The 23,766-nt window shown below is 33.7% G+C and overlaps 1 protein-coding gene across 1 annotated transcript; it reads right to left on the bottom strand.

The window, feature by feature from the left end:
• Positions 1 to 13,404: 13,404 nt before the first annotated feature.
• LOC128235694 (uncharacterized) lies at positions 13,405 to 16,913 on the bottom strand. Its single transcript, XM_052950495.1, has 6 exons — positions 16,820 to 16,913; positions 16,436 to 16,555; positions 15,598 to 15,649; positions 15,395 to 15,411; positions 14,108 to 14,205; positions 13,405 to 13,581 (listed from the first exon to the last, which is right to left on the bottom strand). Exons 1-6 carry the CDS (start codon positions 16,911 to 16,913, stop codon positions 13,405 to 13,407), a joined length of 558 nt encoding a protein of 185 aa, XP_052806455.1.
• Between the last annotated feature and the right edge of the window lie 6,853 nt (positions 16,914 to 23,766).

Genomic DNA, 23,766 nt, shown 5'->3' on the forward strand with positions numbered 1-23,766 from the left:
GCGACCAGCTACGAACAATGGAATTGAATGAATATAAATACAGAGAGCGTAATAGTGGTTACTTCTAATAGGTACGATTCAACCAGACTGGATACCAGTGCAATCTATAAGGCAATAAATCCAAAAGCTTTGAGGAATATTTGCCTAAATTTGAGCGCCTGGAGTAAAAAGCTAAAATGTGTTTTCGGTAAACAATATGAATACAATTGACAGGTTAACGTTTCTTATACTTGGGATGATAAATATAGAATAAACAATCCGCTGCCTTTCGGAAATAGCGAATAATTTATAAATGATTTCAATGCACTTCTTAATTGTTATCTAATATAAAATAGGTCAATATATAAAAAGCAAGAAGTACATAATACAAACACACTTGATAACAATACCAATACATTTACTAATAATAAACGTTTAAGTTACTGCCTCGATCCGGTTAGCGAAATTATAATGATTCTATGATTATCAAATGAAACAAATCTATCTACATCGTAACTATTTTGATTAGTAACTAATTCGGTTATATAGCATGTATATAATTTGCATCCAGTGCGTTTGTCCGACGGTCGCTTGGGGCGGATGGGGTATCCACATAGTCGTAAGGGTTTCCTATGTTTCCTTCCATATCCAAACGTTGCGGTTCATGGTTGTTCTCGATTGCACTTGCAGACACTCTTGTCTTCAAAGGTAAATGAAGCTTTATTTAATAAATATAATATTCATAAAACAAAATAAACACTACTTTGTTATTTCATTATTCTTCTTTAGTAATGTAAGAAATCAGATTACCATCAAGTATTTAAGTTGTTAATGTACTAATATCAAACATAAACTACTTATCAATTTGCCACATATACATGTATATATAATAGAACGCTTATTGTAGTGGAGTGCACAATCACATGCTACACTCAGTGGCTTCTTACAACACGATACACAAGGGTTGTATGAAACAACCTTGCTCTCGAGTGGTATGAAGCCACTGAAGGTTTCATCTACAAACAGAGTATAGAGTGTACCTCACCGCTCTACACCAATCGGAAAACGTCGTTAATGTTCAAGATCAGAAATATTTCAATACGTTTATTAAACAAGAATCATTTACAATGTAAAATATTAAACCGTTTTTCTTTTAAAAACGTGATCTTACACGGCCAGCAAACTCGAAATAGATTTACTAATAGGTGAAACAATAATTGGTTGTTTAGTATAGAATCCTATAAAATATGATGGTTATAAAAGAAAACTTACCAGATTGTGAAGCGCAGTTGCCTCAATATTAGACTGAACATCATCGTACACATGTGTACTTCGCCCTCCTACTGCAGGTCTCCTTAGGCGTATAAGCATTTCATAAACTGTGTCAAATATATAGATATTATCATTAATCATGATGTTACAATTTGCGTCGGATTATCAACAAAAACATTTTGTGGACACGACACTAACCGATGCTACAAATAATCAAGTTTGATAGCATATCATATGAAAATGCTTAACATGTTTCTGTACATTCCATTGCATTATCGATTTAATGACGTTTCTAATTTTCACTTTAAATTATTTGCTCATTTACCATGAGGTTTGCATCGCCTATATAGAAGCACGGTAAACATTGTTGCAAGTACACCTATAACTGTTCCCGATACGGCGTAAAGGACCGACGTTTGCCACTGTTGGGTAGAAATAGTGCAGGGTTCGTGGTTGCTTCTGCAATTAGATAACATTTGCTGGACAGGTACTCCAGTTTGGCAAGTACGGTTTTGTCTCTGTAGTGTTTCGTCCATTTGTTATTGTATTAGTTGCAATTCTTTATATTTTATAATAATGACGACTACCGCACCTTAAAAGGGTTGAAAATAAAGTATATATGCTTCATGTAAAAAATTATGAAAATAACAACAATCAAATTAGGTTGAACTTCATTTGATTTACATATGCAGTGTTGCATTTTTTCTTAAGACAAACTTATTCACGCAGTAAAATCAGTAATCCCACTTAATTCATGGACCTTCACGCTATTTGCGAATGTCTCAATACACATCTCAATGTCATGGCATTCGTAAGAGACATTTAATTGTCAATTATCTCGTATGTGGAAATAATATATCACAAAAACCAAAGCTACATACGTGAACTGTGTGGATCTTTCTATAGATAGCGTAGAACTGTCTCTCTCAATCAAAATGAACGCTAAAATTAAACAGTATAAAGGAATTAATAAAAAAAATATTTGCAGCCATTTGTTGATAAATGTTACTGAATACGTAAAAACCCTTTCTTCCATTCGCTTTCAGCAAGAACAAATGTTTTCTGTCCCAGTAAAAATACTGTTTGTACAGGTGCTGTTCCATTTTCAGTGTGGCAATATATGTCGGAATCTTTATAAACATAAATACATTCTGTTGTATTAAAGTCAGCAAATTTTGGACCGATGATATGATAACTTGGTGGCTCTGAAAAACATCTCAAAACAGTTATATCACTTTGTATACCATATAACTATGGAAACTGAAGGTTTATCACATCGATGCTCAGGCTTTTATTATATCGAGACATAATTGTCATAGTTGTACTAATATGACTACGTTCTATTCCAAGCTAACATATTAAAAAAAACAATATTTAAAAATCAGAATACTCGGTGAAATAAAAGCAAGGTACCTTGAATATAAAGATGCACAGAATCCGTGGTGGCACCAAAATTACAATATAATATATACATCCCTTCATTTCTTGTTTTAAAGTTGAATATAGTCAATATATACAGATATTCAGAAACTATTTCCTCTTCGTAAGACCCTTCTCGTAATTCTATGTCATCGATATTTTTCTTCCATGTTCGTCTTGTGCTTGGTTTATGCCGTAGAGAATAGTCAGACGGAAAATATCCAAGCTTTACGTCCACGCCAGGATAAACCGGGCTAAGAATCACAAGAGCTCCACATTGTCCAACAATTTCTGTAAATAAGCGGAATTATCAGATTAAAATGATGTTTTGGCTTTGTATTCATTAAAACAATGCATGGACAGGCCTCATAATTATACAAAATAAAACACATTCAATTATGTTAAGGAGGCTTTAAGATTAAAATCAAACTAACAACCAACGAGGAAACAAAGATCAACTTGCACACTTTATATCTAAATAATTAAGTCTGTATCAATAAAGTTGGTTAACAACATGAAATGGACTCCGATATTTACCTTTCATGTTTAAAAATATTAAGCTTGATCTTATTGTTGCGTTTGTTGAACACCTGACGTAGATCTCAGATCTGTTGTATTCAACAGACGCGTTCCATTTCAAGGAGAATGAACCGTCCTGATAATCTATTTTAACATGTGCCCCTTTCATTGTTTGAAATTGTGTGCTGCCTTCTATTCGGAATTTCCATTCTACGTCACACTCCCAAGGGTAGAACGGTTTCAATTTCAGTGTAACCTCTCAGTTCACAAACGCTGGCCCTACCACTGATATGGTTCCGTAGTGGTTCCCGGCTAAACATATATACTCTAAGAGAACTGAAAAAATAGAAGTAAATGAAAAAAGTGCAAAATGATTGCGTGTACACATAGCACTCTTGATAAAAGTGTTTGACTCGTAAAACTGAAATCAAGTATTATTATGGATTGATTTGAGTTGAAATCAGTTTTAGTTGCATTTGAATCCATAAGAGCTTTGCTGAAAAACTGTAAGATAATTATCATTTATTCAAATGTTGCTGCATTTAGTATCTAGAAGACGATATGGCATTGAATCAATTATTGCAGGCATTTATAATCCCTCAGGGTAGGAACGCTACAGCACCTTTATTGAGTATTTGAAAACGGTTTTATTCTAATCAGTTATTTTCATTGGTTTCAGGTTTACATTATATTAGAAAATGTTTTGTAATCTCTTTATGATTGAATGATCGTCGGAGTGAGCAAAGCGAGCCAGTCCTTCTTAACCATTCAGATTGAAAAGAATATGTTCCAGATGGTTTGTATTGCAACGTCTTTTCTGCAAGTAGAGGACCAAATTATGACGTCATATCTGTTAAGTTATAAAACTGGAAATCTTAGCGATTAATTGTGGTACTTATTGGACACCAATAGGCTATTTCATACGCTTGAAATGATCGTTATAACCTTATCGGTATAACAAGTTTGTGTTAAGATTCTTATAAAACTTTAAATCCTTAAACCGTCCGTTGTGTAATCAATATTTTGAGCCTTATGAAGATTAAAGCAAATCTCGGTGCTTCTTTGTTCATGTTTGCAAACGTCGATGACTAAATTTATTGTGGTCAGAAGTGGAAACACATCTGCTTTATTTTAGCGTTGTATTGTAAAACATTTGGTTTAGAACATTTAAAGGTTCGAATCAACTTCAACAGTTGTTAGAACTTCACAATATATGATCGTGGCGATCCATAACTGCTGTATGTAGAACATTTCATGCATGTAAAAGATTCATAACCATACTATATTTGATTGTTTTCAACTTCTAAAGAGAACTCTTTATAAGCTTGATTTATATACACTGATCAAATTCGAGAGTGGGACTCTTATCATATTTGCTTAATATGAAAGATATTGAGTATCAATGATTAGTAAAATGAATAAGCTTAATAGCTTATATGTATTGATCAATCAGAAAATGATATGATTATTTATGGAATGTAAATCATGTTTTTAAATAATGAAATAAAGAAATAAATCTCAGTATAATAAATTTAAGCCAGCTATGTTGTTTTGTTGTAACAGTAGTTGCTGAAAAGAAAACGGAAGACTGTACTAATAATATTGAGCGGTAAATGAATCAATGGTGAATCTGATTTTTGCATTTTTGCATATATCGTTTGTAGTAGTAGAATATATTGTTGAAGAAGTAGCAGTAGCAGCAATAGTAGTACCAGCACCTGCACCAGAAGCGCAAACCTCAGTAGCAAAAGAAGTAGTAGTAATAAAATTGTTGTAGTAATTACACTATCTGAAGTTTAACATCTAAAACAAAAAAAGGAATTTACGTACCAGTAAAGCGCACGGCAAATTGAATACCCTTTATTATCCATCGTGGTAGCATTGCTCGCGCAACAAATATTATTTAAGTTGATGTATATGACTGCTGTACTTAGTTTAATTTTTTTGAATATATCTTTACAATGGATAATTACCCTGTCAGAAAACAGAGACAGACAGTCTCTCATTTTTTCATGGTGGAAGATAAGTATTGTTCATTTATTCGGTCCACAATTGTTTATCTGAAACATCGGAAACTCTGTCTTTTGATAGTGTTTATACAACAATAATTTCCCCTTACTTCCATATTGATAAAACAAGTTCTCATTCACATAGAGTCGACCACAATAGTTTATTATTATAGTTTGCAAAACATTAAAAAATGCAATATTTTGCAAACTAATTTTATTCACCAATAGTCAGCAAATACACTCTGACAATAACCTAAACAGTAATAGTTTTGATTTTGCTTGGATTTGTTAGGCATGCCACATTTATATAGTATATATCATATATTACCTGACCACATTGTCATGATCCACCTGACCTCTATAAGCATAATGCCAAAGCTATTTGTTTTGCTGAATTTCTCTTTAGACCTGTCCGTACTGGTCATGATGATTAAACACGTGGCAAAACAACAAAGAGTTAATTGCATGTGGTAGCACGCTGAGTACTTTATTGTATTGATCTACTTCTGATACACGTTAATTTTATTTTCTTATGAGCAATTTTATCACAGTTGACTGAATTATATAAAATTGTTCTTATTTTTTATGATATGGCTGACATGTTAGTGTATGTCCAAACTAACGAAAATGTCTAGTTATTTGCGAATATCCTGAGTGTGTGCGTGCATGTGTATGCTAAGTATACAGGGATTCAAATGCAGTCATTTAGTCACATTTAACATACACTTATGTTTGCATTTAAAAACTCAAACATTGGTTAGACTCAACCATCGCAAAATCAAAGTGACAGATTGGACGACTCGGTCCGGAAATTGATATGCTTGCGATAATCATCATTTATATATTCATGCATCAAGCATAACGATCAAGATGAGTTAATAATGTCGGACAATAATTATGTTACTAGATTGTTTTTTATTGTTTTGTTGGAAGGAAAAAACTCAATGAAAACTACCCATTATATTTGACCTTTCTTCCATTTACAGATCTTTCAGATCAAAATTGATTGCTGTTTACTAGGGATGAGACGATACGGTCATCAGGCGATACGATACGTATCGATACAACTACATGCCGATACGATATTTTCGATACGATACAGATACGTAAACACAATTACAGAAACACACAAAAGAAACCACAATTGTATTATTTTATATAATAAATTTGTAACAACCAATGTGTTAATTTTAATGATAACTATAGAAATATTTTCTAACATTATTGTAATGATTTTATAGAAAAAAATATATTGACTAGTATGTTAAAAGTAAAATTTTACAGTTATATGTTCATTAATATCATTATCATTTTTAAATGTTTCCTATTTTATATAATCTAACTTCACTTATTACATACTAATTAGATACATACTAATACATTCTTTGGGCTACTATGTGACTAGAACACCAATGACTAGAACACCAATGACTCGAACTGTTTTAACTTATTAACAAAATAATACATCTCGCCAATATGAAATTTGAATGTCATTCACAAAGTTATTTGAACTTATTTCCTCCTTAATGAATCCTTCCTGGAGCCAATGAACAGAGTCACATATTATATTTTAAACACCTTCGTCCGCCATACTGATGATTATGCCGAGCGCTTCCCTAACAACGCATACTATTTGCTACTCCTAACCAATCAGCCAATGAGACGGCGTATTACAAAAGGATAAAATTCACACCGAATAATACAAATTGCACCGATTAAGAAACGGTATAAAACAGTTTCGTCACGGAAATTCGACCAAGTCGTATCGATACGTATCGGCAACAGCATATATCGATACCGTATCGATATTCACTCTCATCCCTAATAACTAAGTATGGGGTAAACCGCAATGAAAGGAAAATACCAATATTTTATTTTATATCAAACAGTTTTTAAGCCATGTTCGCAAACATGTGAACGAACTATAAATTTACTTACGCTTATCATTGTCGCCGTCCGTCGTGTTGACTTTGTCATGCAAAGAAACATTTGAAACCAAATGGGAGAGGTATTTGATTTGCACCCTGATGTCAAGTAAAACTTTCAATAGCTAACTTGGGTTATAATTGAACAGCGTTGTAATTTATTCCCACGTTAGTTATTTAACAGTTGAACTCCGCCTACTTGTAACCGCTCCGATATGAATGTTATTGTAGAAATGAAAACCAAGCAAACATTATCAAATGATGTTTGTCATGGTACACGTTATTTGTCTGGCGGTTTTGATTCCGTTCTCCAAGTGTGTTCGAAACATTCTCTTTCATGTCAATATAATGTCCTCCGATTGTTAGGTTGCTTTACATGCACTAGCAACCACATGTAAAAGGTCGTGAGTTTAGACTGTTGTATTTGAAATATCACTCATTGTATAATAAGTTTTAAACATTGTTGTATAGTGATGTGTTTTTTTTACGATCAGAACATTTTATTCAAAAACCACAACAAGCTTGTGATAGTGAAGTTCTTGTAACTACTTTGATATGGAAGTTAAGGGCAGGCAACAATTCAAAAGTTGGAGGGGAAGGTCAAAAAGTAAAGCGTGTAAAAAAATTATGTTATATTTAGTTTTGAGGAACGATCTTTTTTTTGGTAATGAAACATTTTATTTGTGGCATGTTTGAGGTAGTAAGGAGTTAAACATATTTTACTCAAGAAGATTTTGGATCAAAAAGCCTTCACATTATTACGAAAAATTCTGTCGACATTATTACTTTGTTTTTATGCTAAAATGCCCCAGACTAGCTATTCAGCAATGCCTTGAGAGTTCTTGTTAAATAAGAAAGTTATTTAGAAAAATAATGAAAAATCGTGGATTAAAATTATTTCCGAATAACAAAAATGCTCATATCTTTTTCAAAATAGCTGCAATCGATACAAGGCCCTAAGACGTTGTTGATTGTGCAGTTCCGATAAATTTGACTTATAAACATATTAGTTTATGATTAAGACATTTCCGGAAAAATGTAAATGCTTTTTAATCTGATCAAATGTCCTTCGTAAGAATTGCTCAACTCCTAATTACAGCTTATTGTGTTGCAATTGATATATGAAACATGCTTGTTAAATATTTAATCTCAAAACTAAATAGAAACTGATTTTATTAAACTTATTAAATTTTGGTGTTTCAATGGACTTTTGCATCGTTGCCGGCCCTTAATTTATGGACAAAAACAAAAGAAACACTATCAAGCATTGTGCAAGTAGTTGGTATAGCGGTTTTGATTGTTCTCCCTATGTCTTTTTAAATCGTCATCTATCATGGCAATATATTGTCTTGTCCATGTTTGCTGTATATGCATTATTAAACATATGATGCTCAACCGTGTTTATTGTTTTTACGTGATTTATATTCAGAAGTTTTTCTTAACATTGCCGGTCATTATCCGCTTAGATACAGCGACATAATGATTATACAAGTGTAATTAAATTGTGTGGTTAGAAATACCATTGTTAATACTTTGAAACAACGGCGACCTTTGGACTATTATATTTCAATTGCACAGTGGGGACAAGAATCCTTGTATTATAAAGCAAAAGTTGTTTAGATTGAGCTATATACGCCTTTCTTTTGGCGGGGATGGCTAGTGGTGGCGGTTCGCCCCCCCCCTCCCCACCCCCCAACAATCCTATTCATAATACATTATCTGGTCAAATCGAGACGAACTTTACGCAATGATGTAAAATAAATTTCCAATGCTTCCGTGTCATTTTTACAACGTTTAGAACAGTATGAGACACTTTCGGGAAGAACTTTTAGGAACAGGGACAAATGATATCTACGTGCTATTTGGAATTGTGTTATTAAATTCGCAGGATAGACATTGAAAAATAACAAACAATTATTGTTCAATCTATATTTATATAGTTTTCCAAAATATAACGCAGGATGAACTAAATAAACAGCTAAGTAACTAAAACACTATTGTGGAGTGTTTCGATAACGACGCTGTGTAAGGCCTTTTTTGGACGCAAATCTTTTCCTCTCAAGTGCATTTTTACCCTGCTTTCGACCGGTTGCACCGGGCCGTCCAGTTGTTTTCGTTTCATTTCCCCTGCGCATTTTCCTCCTCCTCCTCGCTGTCTGCATGATACTGGACTGGTTATGAAAGGGGCTTCGTACCTCTAAAGAATCTTGTCAAACTGATACATTCTTTTCTCATTTCCGTATTTCCATGCCTCTTCCCTGTCGAAATATTCGAGCAAATGAAGGTCGGATGCTGTTTATTTAATTGAATTATAAATAATGTCCGCTTTAAGAGAGGAAAGTGTTGATTTACATTTTGAAAATCATCGATTTGTATGGCAATTATGCTCAGCAGCTGGGGTTCACCACTCGACACAGTATTATATAGTTTTGGTTTATGTTTTATTTTAATGTTGAGTTGAATGAAGATTCCTGGTGTTTGTTCCAATTCCAAACACTCGTAAATCGTAATTACGTACATAAGAATAACAATAAGAATATTTCGTTCCTACGTATGAACTACAATTTGGTTCACCCCTTCTATATCATCTTTTTTGTGTTATATATGTGCTGCACGAAAACGGTTTGCAACGAAATCACCTGTTTGAACAGGCAGTTTACACTGAAAACGACAACGTTCTAACCTTAGAAATTGAGATAAAAGAGAGAAACATAATGGAAAGCCGCAAACAATAACAAACAATCAATGGGCCATATGTTATAAGATATTCGGAGGATTGGTCAATTTTAAGTTAAACAAGTTAAATGAATAAAACGTATCTGTCTTTTACGACGGATGTTCAAAAACTCGTCATTATTAACACCTCGGCTTTTCGGCGAATATTTTTCATGAAATCAACATCTTCGGATATGTTCGGATTGCTAATCATATCTTTTTAATATAAGTTGAAAAAGGTTGTGCTTCTTATTATTTGTATTGTGTCAGCAGGACAAGAAAAACACTATGAACTTGTTCAAAACTATTAATGTATGCCGAGCTGAATGTATTATTGTCATTAAAGATTCAATTTGACGTTAAAAGGTGATCGGCGTATGAACAATGAAATGATTAATTTTGTGCTGTGTTATTTTGACGTCCGAAACTGTTTCCGGTAAGGTTTTCTTAAATAAAGCATTATATGTAAGTAAGACATTGCGTGATTGATGTTATCATCGGGGACCGACTTCTGGCTACTGAGTTTGTTTCTGTAGTTTTCCACATAAATACTGGTTAAAAACTCCACATACTTTAACCAACCAAACTTCGTTCATAATTTCATTTAAGACATTAATGCCTAAACGTAAACACCGTTACTAAATGGAAGACTGTGCTTACATGTTTACGTGTAGTCGTTGATGAATAGCATTTAAATGATGTTGTATTGCATTATCCTTCTAAAAAATTTAATGTCAATGTATACATATACGATGTTTGGAACTAACTAGAGTCCCGTTGAATGCATATGCATGGCATTCTTGTCAAATTTTATGTTTTTGTGATGGATTTCTCATACTTTGCTTTTGACATCATGCTTGATTTTCCTTTTGTGTTGCATACAATTTAACAACATTCTGTGGTTATATCACTGCTACATCGTACCGTTTGAATATCTCAAAATAGGCACTTTCAGATGCATCCCGCTAAATTAATAGCATATTTTTGGGACTAATTTCTGTCACTTTTGTTGTTTAAAACGCCATACTAATTCATCAACGATTTTTCTTGCAAACCTATTATTACTTTAAACGTTAAAAGCAATTTGTTCGTTACATTGATAATGTACTTCCAAGCGCGGTTACACTTTCGTGATAAGTTGATAAATCAGGGGTATCATGATTACGGATAAAATGCTTATTCCATCGGATACTGAAGACAAATCGACCAAAAGCATTGACAAAATGTATTTAAATAAAACTTCTCTTTGCAATGGGGAGCAAACGGTGATCATTGTCTTTACTTGTACCATTCATGTATTGTTATTTACCTGTTTCTATTGGCAGTGCCAAGGCTCCTAATGTAGACTACTTTGGTGCTACATCTTAAAGTGAAAGTCTTATTCAAAACCATGGTAATCGTGCACAAATATTAAATGATTGGTGAGTGCTAAAAGAGTTACTATGATCTACTATCGTCTCATAAGTAAGAAATACCGTGTTTTCTGAACATTTCTTTAAAATTTATCTCGGTAAAATTCATAAGAACCATTGTTTTCGACATTTATTCATCCTTTTTGGTATATTAAAAATCTTATTTGGGAGTAAAAGTCCATCTAAAATCAATTTATTTAAAATAAAATTGATGTCATCATTGTTTACAGTGCTCTAATCCACCTTCCATTTTGTTATTTTCTGCATGAATATTAAGAAACGGTTTTTGTAAATGCATTTTTCAATATGTAACCGTTTTTAAATGTTTATGTTTCTATTTCCAGGTTTTCATTGTTATGTTTGTTTTGTTATGTATTTTTGCTATTCATGTTGGAAAATAGCTCATTGAGCTAAAGTTTCTTGTGTTTTTTAAATCCGACTTCAAATAAAGATTCTTGTATCTCTTGTATGTAGGCTTAATCATACGAATGGCAACTTTCGCGGATGTGTAAAGGCCCGCATACTGCTTCTCATCCAATCAACATTTGCTGTGTCAGATCTTGCTTCAGTCAATGGGATTGTATTCAAAGTCAATTACATGAAATGTTCTTACTCCGCCAGTTCTGAATCATTAAGATTATTTCCTCAGGTCATATAAATATTATATATAACCGTTGCTGTGACAGTGTCAGATCTTGCTTCAGTCAATGAGGTTGTATTCAAAGTCAATTACATGAAATGTTCTTACTCTGCCAGTTCTGAATCATTAAGATTTATCTTCATGTCGTATAACTATTATATATAACATATAAACGAAAGCTTAAAAATCTAACGATTCAAATTGAAACTAGCCTTCCACATATCGTGTTTTCAAACAAATTTGTGGTGTAGTAGGAGTTTTTATTTCGAGCGCTCTTTCTCACTTATTTCTGCAAATTATTCAGAAAAACAACCTACATGCCTTACGGCGTTTCATAAATATTATTTACAATTTTCGAAAGAAAAACAACGATTGTTGCATTTAAATAAATGCTATAATATATCAATTTCTGCGATTGTTGATGAAAATAATTTGTGTGCTTTCCAAAACAGTCGTAGGCTAGATAGTGTCTACATGTATTCTTAGAGTTTGTTTGTAGACCTAGCTCATAACACACTTTCGATTTATTATTAGTTTAGGCTAGACAATGTTCTTATTGAGTTTGCTGGAGCTCGCAACGACAACTGTATATCTTCATAATAAAATACGAAGAACATATGCTCTAATACATTTTATTTCGTGCACAGGTGTGCTAAAATGACCAGTTACACACAAAATCATGTACAACAAAATCACATTTATGTACTGTTATATGGGTTAAGGTAAACGAATCAAATCCTTACAAAACAATCAACTATATGTACAAAATAGAACAATCGAATATACAACAGTTCTAGTGTTTTACTAATGCCAATTTATTAATGATAACAAAGCTTCATCAATCACCTGAATTACCTTTTGAATGGGGTTAACCCAGTCTACAAGATCTCAACATCAAAGACAGTCCCAACATTGCACAATTAAACCGTTAGGCCTATTAAGAGTCTACAACAACTTATAAACAAATAAAGCAACACAACAACATATAAACTTATAACAAACTTATAGTACTTAAGAGCCGGTTACAAACAATCTCATTGAATGAATATGAACTCGGACAGAGTAACAGTAACAGTGGCAACTCCTCCAAGGTACGATGCAATCAGTCAAGACACCAATGACAATTCACTCTAAAGTACCACTGAGGATTTGTGCGTAAATTTGAGCGCCCCGAGTAGAAATCTTTGAAGCGTTTTCGGTCAACATTATAGATATGGTTTACATTAACATATAATTAGATTTAAAGATAAAGGATACACGATACGCAGCGATTCGGAAATAGGGAATGATTAACAAACGATAACATTGCACTTTTTAATTGCTGTCTAATATAAAATGCACAAGTGTCAATGTATTACACGCAAGAATAGAACTCACACTTAAGAACAATATTCTAACAGTCAACATTGCCTTAATGGCATTAAAACGGTTTGCGAATTTAAAGTGATTACAGGAATTCCGAATGACACAAACACGTCAACATAGTAAATATTTTGACTTGTAACCAAAATTATTTATATAGCATGGATATAGTTTGTGTCCGGTGCGATGGTCCGACGGTCACTTTGGGCGGATGGGGTATCCGCATAGTCGTAGTGGCTGACATTCTCGTTTGAAAAGACTTGGATTCCTTCCATATCCAAAAGTGGCGGTGCGTTTTGGTTCTCGATTGCACTTGAAGGCACTCCACCCTTTAAATAAGTTTATTATTATCATTTACAGTATTGGTGATAATCTTTTTAAACAAACACTGAGAAACATGGTAATTATAATTCCAAGAAAACTACTTATATAAGCAATGCATATTATATATAATAGTTACGCTGATGGTAACTTGGGATGTAGGGTACCTCGCACATTCACATACAACCCTCAGTGGCTTCTAACAACACAATATCACAAGTGTTGTATGAAACCGCTTTGCTCTCGAGTGGTATGAGGCTACTGAATGTTTCAGCTTAAAATCGAATATAGAGTGAATATAGAGTGAACCTCACCCTTTTCATCTATCTAAAAATAGTATTCATGTACAACGTCACATGCAATTGAGTACGTGTATTGAATAAGAATCAATTGCAATTTCAAGCATTAAACCGGTTTTGAAAAACGTCTAGCAACACGAAAACAAAATTAAAACGTGACTATGAGCTAAAACAATATATGGTTCTTGATAACGAATATTTTACATTTGTAAGCTATAATTTAAGGATATCTTACTAAATGTTGAAGCGTAGTTGTCTCAGTATTAGATGACTGAATTTCATCGTACAGATGTGAACTTCGGTCTTCAGGTCTTCTTCGAACCGTTTCAAAAACTGAGACAAAGGATTACATAAATCATGTAATTACAGTGTTCCTGGGATTAAAAACAAAATGAAATGTTTATAAATTCCAAAAGACTCGACGACATTCTTTTACTCATCTGAATGTCATTGCACTAATGTGAACGTAAACAATAAATGTATTTCCTTTTTTGTGGACACGATCAGCGAATTTAATCGATGTCAACAATATTCAAGTATAACATTAAAACACATGTAAAATAAGCATTCTTCCGATTGCATTGATTATCGACCCAAGGTTCATTAATAAACACTCTCGTTATATTTATGTAAGTGTGTGTTTTTTAAGTGTGTAACTGTATTTGTTTATTTGATCCTTATCACATAAATGATAACTATATAGTTCGTGTCTGCTAAAAAATGGTTTCCGCAGCTTCCATTGCAATATAGATCCAGTGACAATGGTGTTGCAATTTCGTTTTAACAATAAAGTATTCCCTTCACTCTTGTGTCCTTGCTGATGGACCTTACATATATATATATCTAATGGTTGTACTTTCTTAAGCTTTAATCATGATTGTTCAAATGCAGGGATAATTTGTGCTGAATTTAGCAGTAAGGTAACAAGCGTCTATTGATAGACTAATATCATCAAAATTTTAAATTTCTCGAGGTCGACACATTAAACTTGATAAAATTTCGAATGTCAGCCTTTGTAAATTTATGTGGCTTTCGTTACTATTTATTCAATAACAGACAACGAAAAAACGTTTTATTATTTTGATCCAAACCTAGGATTAGCAAGGAAACAAAAGACATCGAAAGCGTAATAGCTCATAATTGTATTCACTGTCTTAATTCCAGTGGTTTTGGGCTACATAAACAAAACTGAATATTTGAATATTGTATGAAATCGCTGACAATTGGCAGTTGCATCCATAAAAAAAATCAATTGTATGATATTGGTTGTGATACTTTTTATAATTCATTTAGAAATGTTTAATAATTCATTTATTAATATTTAATTAAACAATTTGGAAAATCTATGATAGCGAAATATGTTACGTTATATGTAGATACTAGACCGTATAAAACACTTGTTTAACAAAACGAATCAAAAGAAAGCCATCTCATGATTTATATTAACAGTGTACATGATCATATTTTCAAAGGTTTTGATCCAATTAAGGCTTGTACATATAATAAACTAAAAATAACTTACCGCTGTGATTTTCAACACTAAAAATAAACGCAACAATTATTTTGTTTAGTTTAATGAGAAATGTACTTAAACTGCTTTATCGGAAAAACTGTCCTGAATGAGTTGCACAATCTATCACAAATTTAAATCAATTAAGCTTTGCAACTTTATAACAGATATGTCAAATTTTAAGTCAATAATTTAAACTTGCAATTGATACATACATTACTATTGTGGTGACTGTGTTGTCCCGTCGTCGTTTAAGAAATATGTATCCTGCAAAAGATATATGTTGATATGAAGCATATAACCAAATGAAATTCTAAATAGTGCTTGTGGAGTCTACATATCTCATTGTACTTTGCAAACAATTACGTTGTAAACCGGTACATACCATAAAATTTGGCAACAAAGGAAGTAGAACGATTACAATAGACAGCAAAATAGTTAAACTAATACTAAATAATTTTCACACAACACATTTTTTTTATCCATTTACTCCAGTTGACCCTTATAAAACTACCTGGTTTGCGTATTGTGCAGAAAAATGCATTTTACGAGATTCCGTTTCTATATCATTTTGACATAAAAACCACTCGCATTATTAAACACAACTGTGAGAAGATTAATACTATTTTTCGTAGCTTTCTCTCTATATTTGATTCTTGGCTTTTTTTTGCATTATAAACCATTGCCTCATTAATTATTGTCGATTAAATACTTAAATACCTGAATGCATTGTGTATTGATAGTAAATCACTGAACGATCATATTTGTTAATACACAAACCCATATTCATATCAAACAAAGTGCTAAACACAGAGAGGTCCGTGACAAAATTTATGAAAAATAAAAAAAGTTGCAAAACAGCGTATCGATGGTCAGGTACCTAAATGTAATGAGCGTTTGGATTTGGTCGACGATGCTATCAGGGAAATGAGCCATTTATAGTTTTGCACTCGATTTAACAGCGAAAATGAGAGGTTAGATTTATCGTTATCAAATCTTTGATGAATGAGAAATTAGTTGATTTGATGATAGTATAATAAACACAATCCTTACTTCCGATTACGAACAAGATGCAGAGTACACACAAAACGGCTGCTCCAATAAGTACTTTGCTGACTGGGAATCGGAATGTTGAAACAAATGCATGAATGTCCTTTTCATCGGACTGATTATCTGCAATATTTTGTTTCCAATAAGATTGCAATATGTTTGAAAAAACAAACTAACCAAAGACATTTCATATTTTATAAGCTTCATAAATATCCGAATAGTTGATTCCAAACCCTTTGTCACTGAGCTTGAAACTATGAATGACATTTTCTCTGTGTATTTGTTTTTGCTATATTCATCTTCCCACCAAAACGTATATTGCCCGTTAGCATTGAAATCATCCAACACAGAAATGATCGCATCTTAGTTTAACTTGATGTTGCTTACCTACGCTGCATAGAACGCCATGTACTTCGTAAGGTGTTTGAAGGGCTATATTAGAAACCTGACATGTCACATTCCGTCTTGAGAGTCCATCCATTTGTTGATGAACGTTACTGAAAAGGTACCACCCTTTGTTCTCTTTATTTTCATTAAGAACAAATGAATTTTGTCCAATTAAAAGTTTGATTAGAACAGGTTCTGTTCCATTTCCAGTCTTGCAATATATGTCGAAATCTTTATAAACATAAATACATTTTGTTGTATTAAAGTCGGCGGACGTTGGACCGAGGACTGGGTAGCTCGGTGGCACTGAAAACAATAGAAATAATTTGAATCACTTAAATACCATATAAACTTTCTAAATGCACATGGAAACTCATTGTTCCCCATAAATCTATTATCTGTAAGCATACGTTATCCTATTTAATATAATATGATCCCCTTTCTCGAAGCTGGCGTATTAAAAAAACAATATTCAATAGTAAAACTTGAAATATTAAGGTGCAGAGATTCGGTGTTGCAACCTGAATCTTAAAATGCCTATTCCATAGTTTTCCTCGAAATCAAATATATTCTATATATACATATATTCAGAAACTGTTATCTTTGTAAGATCCTTTACCGTAGATCTATGTCATGGATGTTTTTATTCCATGTTCGTCTAGTGTATGTTTGACGTTACATAAAAAAGCCAGACGAGAAATATCCAGGTTGACGTCTGCGCGGCGAACAACCGGGCTTACAATCACGAGTGATTCACATGATCCAACGATACCTCCAAATAATAGCATAAATAAACGTACTTTTTAGAGCAGAACCTTAATTTACCTATCATATGTAGAGATGTCATGCTTGTTTTAATTGTTTGGTTTGTTATACATCCGGCGTAGAACAAAGATTTGTTGTATTCAATTGAAGCGTTCCATTTCAAAAAGAATGACCCATCATCCGAATATCGTGTTGTATTTGCCACAGTCATTGTTTTAAATTGTGTGCCACCTTCCATTAGGTATCTCCATTCTAAATCGCATTTCCAAGGGTAGAAAGGTGTCGCTTTCATTATAACCTCCCTGTTCATAAACGCTGGTCCTACCACTGATATCGTTCCATACTGGCTCCTAGCTGCACAGATGTACCCAAACAGAGCTGAAATAGTTGTGGTAAAACGAAGCAAAAGGGTAAATGATAATGAGTACACTTATCACTCCAGATAAGAGTATTTGACTCGGAAAACTAAAATCAAGTATTCTCATTGACTAGAATTGAACTATTTTGGTATTCAAAAAGTTTACTGTAACAGTTGTGATTTTGTAGTTCAAGATTTATTGAAGGTTCTTTAATTTTTATGTTGAGTTTCAAGAAAAGTATAGTTAGTTATACGACTTAGACTTGAAGAGATATATTTATTGATTAATAATTGAATTACGTTGATCAAACAATACTCTGATTGATTAATTGATAGCAAATAGTTTGACAGTGAGTGCTAGAAAGTTTTTAGGGTTTATGATAGACATTGAATTAACGTTTGTGAAGTTGATAGATTGGTTCTGTGGGTAAGGAGTTGTTGATGGATACTGGATACATTACCATTTGATGATGATAGTTGGTGGTCATTGGACTTTGATATTCATTTAGTAAGAGACATATTTGTGTACTTTTTAAAAGATGATTATTAACTGGTGGATTCATTATTAGGCAAATGGGTGCAACATTGAGTTGTTTTAAATTGAATTAAGCAATTTGACTTGATAGTGTATGTAATTACATGAATATAGCTCATTGGAAAGTGTATACATGTACGACGGTTGTAAATTATACAGCTGATTGACACTTTATTTATTTATTTTTAATTTAAATTTATTGTGATAAAAATACCTTTGGACTATAGGGGTATAATTGAAGATTGTCAACATGTCAAAGTCATTAGAGTTACTGGAAGATGAAATGGACATTGGAAATATGGGCGGGGGTGATGGTATATTAAATAGTAGTCATAGATCAGAGGAGGATGAGAAGCTATTGAAAGCATTTTTATGCTTTACCAGTTAAGCCAAAGGTTGAAAATCCAAAAGATTTGATTAAATTTATGGAGAGGTTTGGTAAATTTAGTATGAAAGAATAAGCTGAAACACAGCAGCAAAGGCAGATGCCTGAATCAGATACGGCTAAACATAATTATCATTTTCCAAAGTTACCAGCATTCTTTGGCGAAACTAGTAAGGGGGATGTTAGTTGGCCAGCATTCAAATATGAAATAGATAGTCGGATCATTGATAATAACTTCACGGAGGATCAGATACTCTATGGAATTAGGAGAGCACTAAGGGGAAAAGCAAGTGATTATTTAAGGAGAGCTGGAACTGGGTTAACACTTGATGCAACCATACGAAAACTGGAAAGTGAATTTGGGAGTATTGAGACACCTGAGATTGTGGTGCTGCAAATTTTGAGAAGCCAAAATCTGAACTTGGATAAGTTAAGGTTATAATACAGCAGTTAAGTGAACGTATCAGTAGGTTAGAGAGAGAGAAGGATGAATCAAATAATGATGGATGCGGTTTTACAACTTATTATGGGTATAGAGGGACATACAGAGGTCGTGCTGGGTTTTCAAGAGGTTTTGATAATATAGGTAGGGTTAGAGGTGAGTTCAGTGGAAATTTTAGGGGAAGAGGTGAATTTGGTGGTCATGCTAGAGGTAGGGGTGAGTATGAAGGCAGAGGCAGGTATGGGACAAGAGGGCCAAGAGGGATGAACAATTTTCGGCCAACATGTTACAATTGTGGGGAGGAAGGACACATCCAAACAAACTGCCCAAAAGTGTAAGTGCCGCTGTTGTAGGGTCGAAGGAGAGCACGAATAAGAGACCAGACCCTTAATTGGTTGGTGAGACAACTGAAGTGAAGGTAAGTATTGATAAGCATGAAACATCAGCATTGCTGGACGCAGGTAGTTGTGTGATATCAGAATCCTATTATATTATTTCTTGAACTCTAAGACAATTCAACCTCTTAGTGTTATCATTAAAATTGAGTGTGCTGATGGACAAGCACTTCCATATTTAGGCTATATTGAGGCAGAGCTTGAAATCACAAAAGGTCTTCCAAAATCATCAGTCCATGCATGCGTATTTTTAATCACTCCAGATACAAAGTTTTCTGAAAGTATGCCTATTATTATTTTAAGAACAAATGTTATTCATGAGGTTCTTTCTGAGTGCAAAGATAATTTTTGGGAACAATACTTGCAAAGAGCACGATTGCACAATCCATGGTATTTATCTTTCAGAATGTTACACATAAGGGAAAAGGAATTAAAGAGAAAAAAAGATTGCTCTAGTTAGGTGTGCAGAAGCTGACAAGATAGTTTTAGGTCCTAATGAAACTAGGAATATTGTTGGTCATACAGACAAAGAACTTAACGGTGTTCAAACATATGCTATTATTCATGAGACTGAAGATTCTAATTTACCAGCCCACATAGAATTAACACCTACAATATTGACCTTTAAACCGGAAAGAATTTACACGTTATGGTCAATGTTTCAAATTTGACAACGAATATTGTTGTTATAGCACCAAAGGCAATTATCTGTGAACTGCAGCCGGTGGTCATTGAAGGCAACATAAAGGATATTATCAACAAAGAACAAACACAAGAAACTATGAAGCTTATACATGCAGATAGACGCAATAAATTGAACCCTGAACAGAAAAAAAAACAAATTGATGATTTGTTGCAAACCCACAATGGCATCTTCTCAGTTTCAGATATAGATATTGGGCATTGTACAAGAATTAAACATAGGATACATTTATTACCAGATAGCCAGGTACCATTTAAACAACCACATAGACTTATTCCACCTTAAATGATTGAAGAAGTTAGGCAACAATTAAAACAGCTTTTAGAGGCAGGTATAATAACAAAATCAAAATTGCCATGGGTAAGTTACGTTGTACTGGTTAGGAAGAAAAATGGAAAATTGCGTATGTGTGTCGATTATAGGATGCTAAATCAACGTAGTACTAAAGACGCCTACCCATTACCTAGGATAGAAGAAATTTTTGATTGCTTGGCTGGTAGCATATATTTTTCAACAATAGATATGAAGGCTGGGTATCACCAGATTGAAGTAGAGGAAACACATAAAGAAAGGACTGCTTTTACTGTAGGAAATATTGGGTTTTATGAGTATGTCCGTATGCCGTTTAGTTTGTCTAATTGTCCTGCGACCTACCAGTGTCTAGTCGTAGATTGCTTAGGAGATTACAATATGACCATATGTGTAGCCTACTTAGATGACTTGATCATTTTTGCGGATACATTTGAGGAACACTTGGATAGATTGAACAAAGTTTTGACTAGGTTGAAAGAAAATTATCACCAGAGAAATGTTTTTTTTATTGAAGAGAAATTGTGCTTTCTAGGGCAGGTTGTAAGTGAAGAGGGAATAGAAACATACCCTAAATTGAGAAAATTGAGAAATCGCAAACTCCAAAAAATGCTGACGAGTTGAGGTCATTTATTGCCTTTGTAGGGTATAACTGTTTTGTAAAGGATTTTTCTAAAATAACCAAACCACTGCAAGATTTACTTCCTGGACAGAGTATTAAGAAGAAAGGAAAGCAGACAGAACAGAGCAAGGGGTATTTGAAAATCTTAAGAAGATATTGACACGACCCCAACTATTGAGCTACCCCGATTTTACACGACAATTTGAATTACATACAGATGCGTCTGGAAAGGGGTTAGGAGCTGTATTGTATCAAGACAAAAAACCAGTAGTTTTTGCAAGTAGATCTTTATGTAGGTCAGAGAAAAATTATTCAACTTTAAAATGGGAATTTTGGCTTTGAAATGGGCGTTTACAGAGAAGTTTAAGGACTATTTAGCACACAATCACTTCGTTGTTTACACGGATAAAAATCCTTTGACGTATTTTTTATCAAAGCAATACTTGATGCTGCAGGGTATAGATGGGCTTAAGCTTTAGAAGAGTTTAATTTTGACATCTATAACATACAGGGACATAAGAACATTGATGCGAATGCTATGAGCAGATATCCATTTGAGAAGGTATAAGATGAAGGGAAAGAGCTTATTAAGATTGAGGATAATACTGTAAAGACCATTTGCAAAAGTATTGAAGTTTATCCATACATTGAAGTAATACCATTCGCAAGTATCAATATTGTTGAGGTTACTGAAACACCAGGCACACCATTGGCACAGATAGAGTACAGGGAAATTAGGAAAAAGCTAAGAGAGGACCCATTGATATAGAGATGGAGGAGAACTGTAATAGATAATGTATTACCTACAAGAGAACAATGTGATACAAAGGATGATATGATTATGAGAAAGAACTTTGATAATCTTAGGATGATAAGAGGAGTTTTGTATAGAGTTTGGAAAGAGACTGGTGATGGTAAGCAAATATTCCAATTAGTGTTACCGGAGGTTTACAGAAATGATGTATTGAAGGGGCTTCATGATGAAATTGGACATCCCGGACGGGATAGAACAACGTCATTACTTAGGGAAAGGTATTTTTGGCCATGGATTAGTAACGAAACTGAAAGATGGGTTCAGAAATGTAAAAGATGTATTCAGAGGAAGTCCGCGACAACAACGAGAAAAGAGCTAGTAACAACCTTTCCCCTAGAATTAGTATCAATGGATTATTTGTGTTTGGAATCATCAAGGGGATTTGGAAACATTTTAGTTATAACAGACCATTTCACCAATTATGCTTTCGCCATACAAACTAAGAATTAGACAGCAACGACAACAGCTGCAGCATTTTATAACAACTTCATCACCCACTATGGAATCCCCGACAAGATTCACACAGATCAAGGGACAAATTTTGAATCAGTTTGATAAAGGAGCTATGTGAAATTATGGGAATGAAGAAAAGTAGGACTTCACCATATCACCCGATGGGGAATGGTTGACAAATCATTCAGAATACATAAAAGATCTTAAACAGAGAATGAAAGAGCACAAAAAATAGCACAGAGATATACAGAAAGGCTAGAGAAAAGCAGAACAAAGTATATGACAAGAAAGTTAAAGCTTCAAAGGAGTCAATAGGGGATACTGTTCTGGTAAAAATACTGTCGCATGGGGAAGGTAAACACAAGTTGGTTGATAAGTATGAATCAGATATTTACATTGAAATGGAACAGAAGCGACCAGAAGTACCAGTGTTTAGAGTTAGATCAGAAACAGGAGTGGAAAAGACTATCAATAGAAATCATATGTTGCCTATAGAGTCAAAGGAAGAAGAGACAGAACAAAGGTTTGACAGACCTATTCCGAAGCCAAGAATTCGGAAGAGAGAAAAAATGAAAGCAAAAGATGAAGATGTTGAAGACAACAAGGAAGTAGAGACAGTGGAAGAAAGGAGAGATAACTTCATTGAAGATGAAGATTAGTCAGATGAGGATTGTGTAGCATGTACACATGGACTCGGGGACGCCCGTAGGATTCTGACAAGATTACGGAAGTAGAAAAAGAAACTAATGATGCGCATCATAGGAACGATATTACGGGGAATAATGATTGAGAGAGAGTAGTAGAAGTTGTAATAGAGGGAGGTGCTCCAAGTGAGAACCCGGTTAATGGTAAGATTTAAGACGTTGGAGTAAATGATGACGTCAGAGAAGAAGTCGTCGAAATTGAGACTCAACAAAAAGATGAACATGGAGAGGCAGTGAATATGACGAGGGAAACAGATGTAAGTAACACAGAACAAGCAGATTTAGGAAGGGAAGAGAGAAAAACAGAGCCGAAACCAGTCCCTAGAAGATCTTCGAGAATGAAGAAGCCGCCAGATAAATATGGGGATTATCAAATGTATCAGATGGTTACTAGACCTAGAGACACGAAATTAGATACATTGAATACTTTGATATCCAATGGAATATTCAATGAGCTAGATA

Source organism: Mya arenaria, chromosome 5 (genome assembly GCF_026914265.1).
Source record: "Mya arenaria isolate MELC-2E11 chromosome 5, ASM2691426v1".
Lineage (NCBI taxonomy): Eukaryota > Metazoa > Mollusca > Bivalvia > Myida > Myidae > Mya > Mya arenaria.

Coding starts and splice junctions, on each gene's coding strand:
- LOC128235694 (XM_052950495.1), bottom strand. CDS start 16,913: ATGGATGGACTCTCAAGACGGAATGTGACATGTCAGGTTTCTAATATA. Junction 16,556..16,819: donor TGGCGTTCTATGCAGCGTAG/GTAAGCAACATC, acceptor AAAATATTGCAG/ATAATCAGTCCGATGAAAAG. Junction 13,582..14,107: donor CAACTACGCTTCAACATTTA/GTAAGATATCCT, acceptor ACTTATTTAAAG/GGTGGAGTGCCTTCAAGTGC.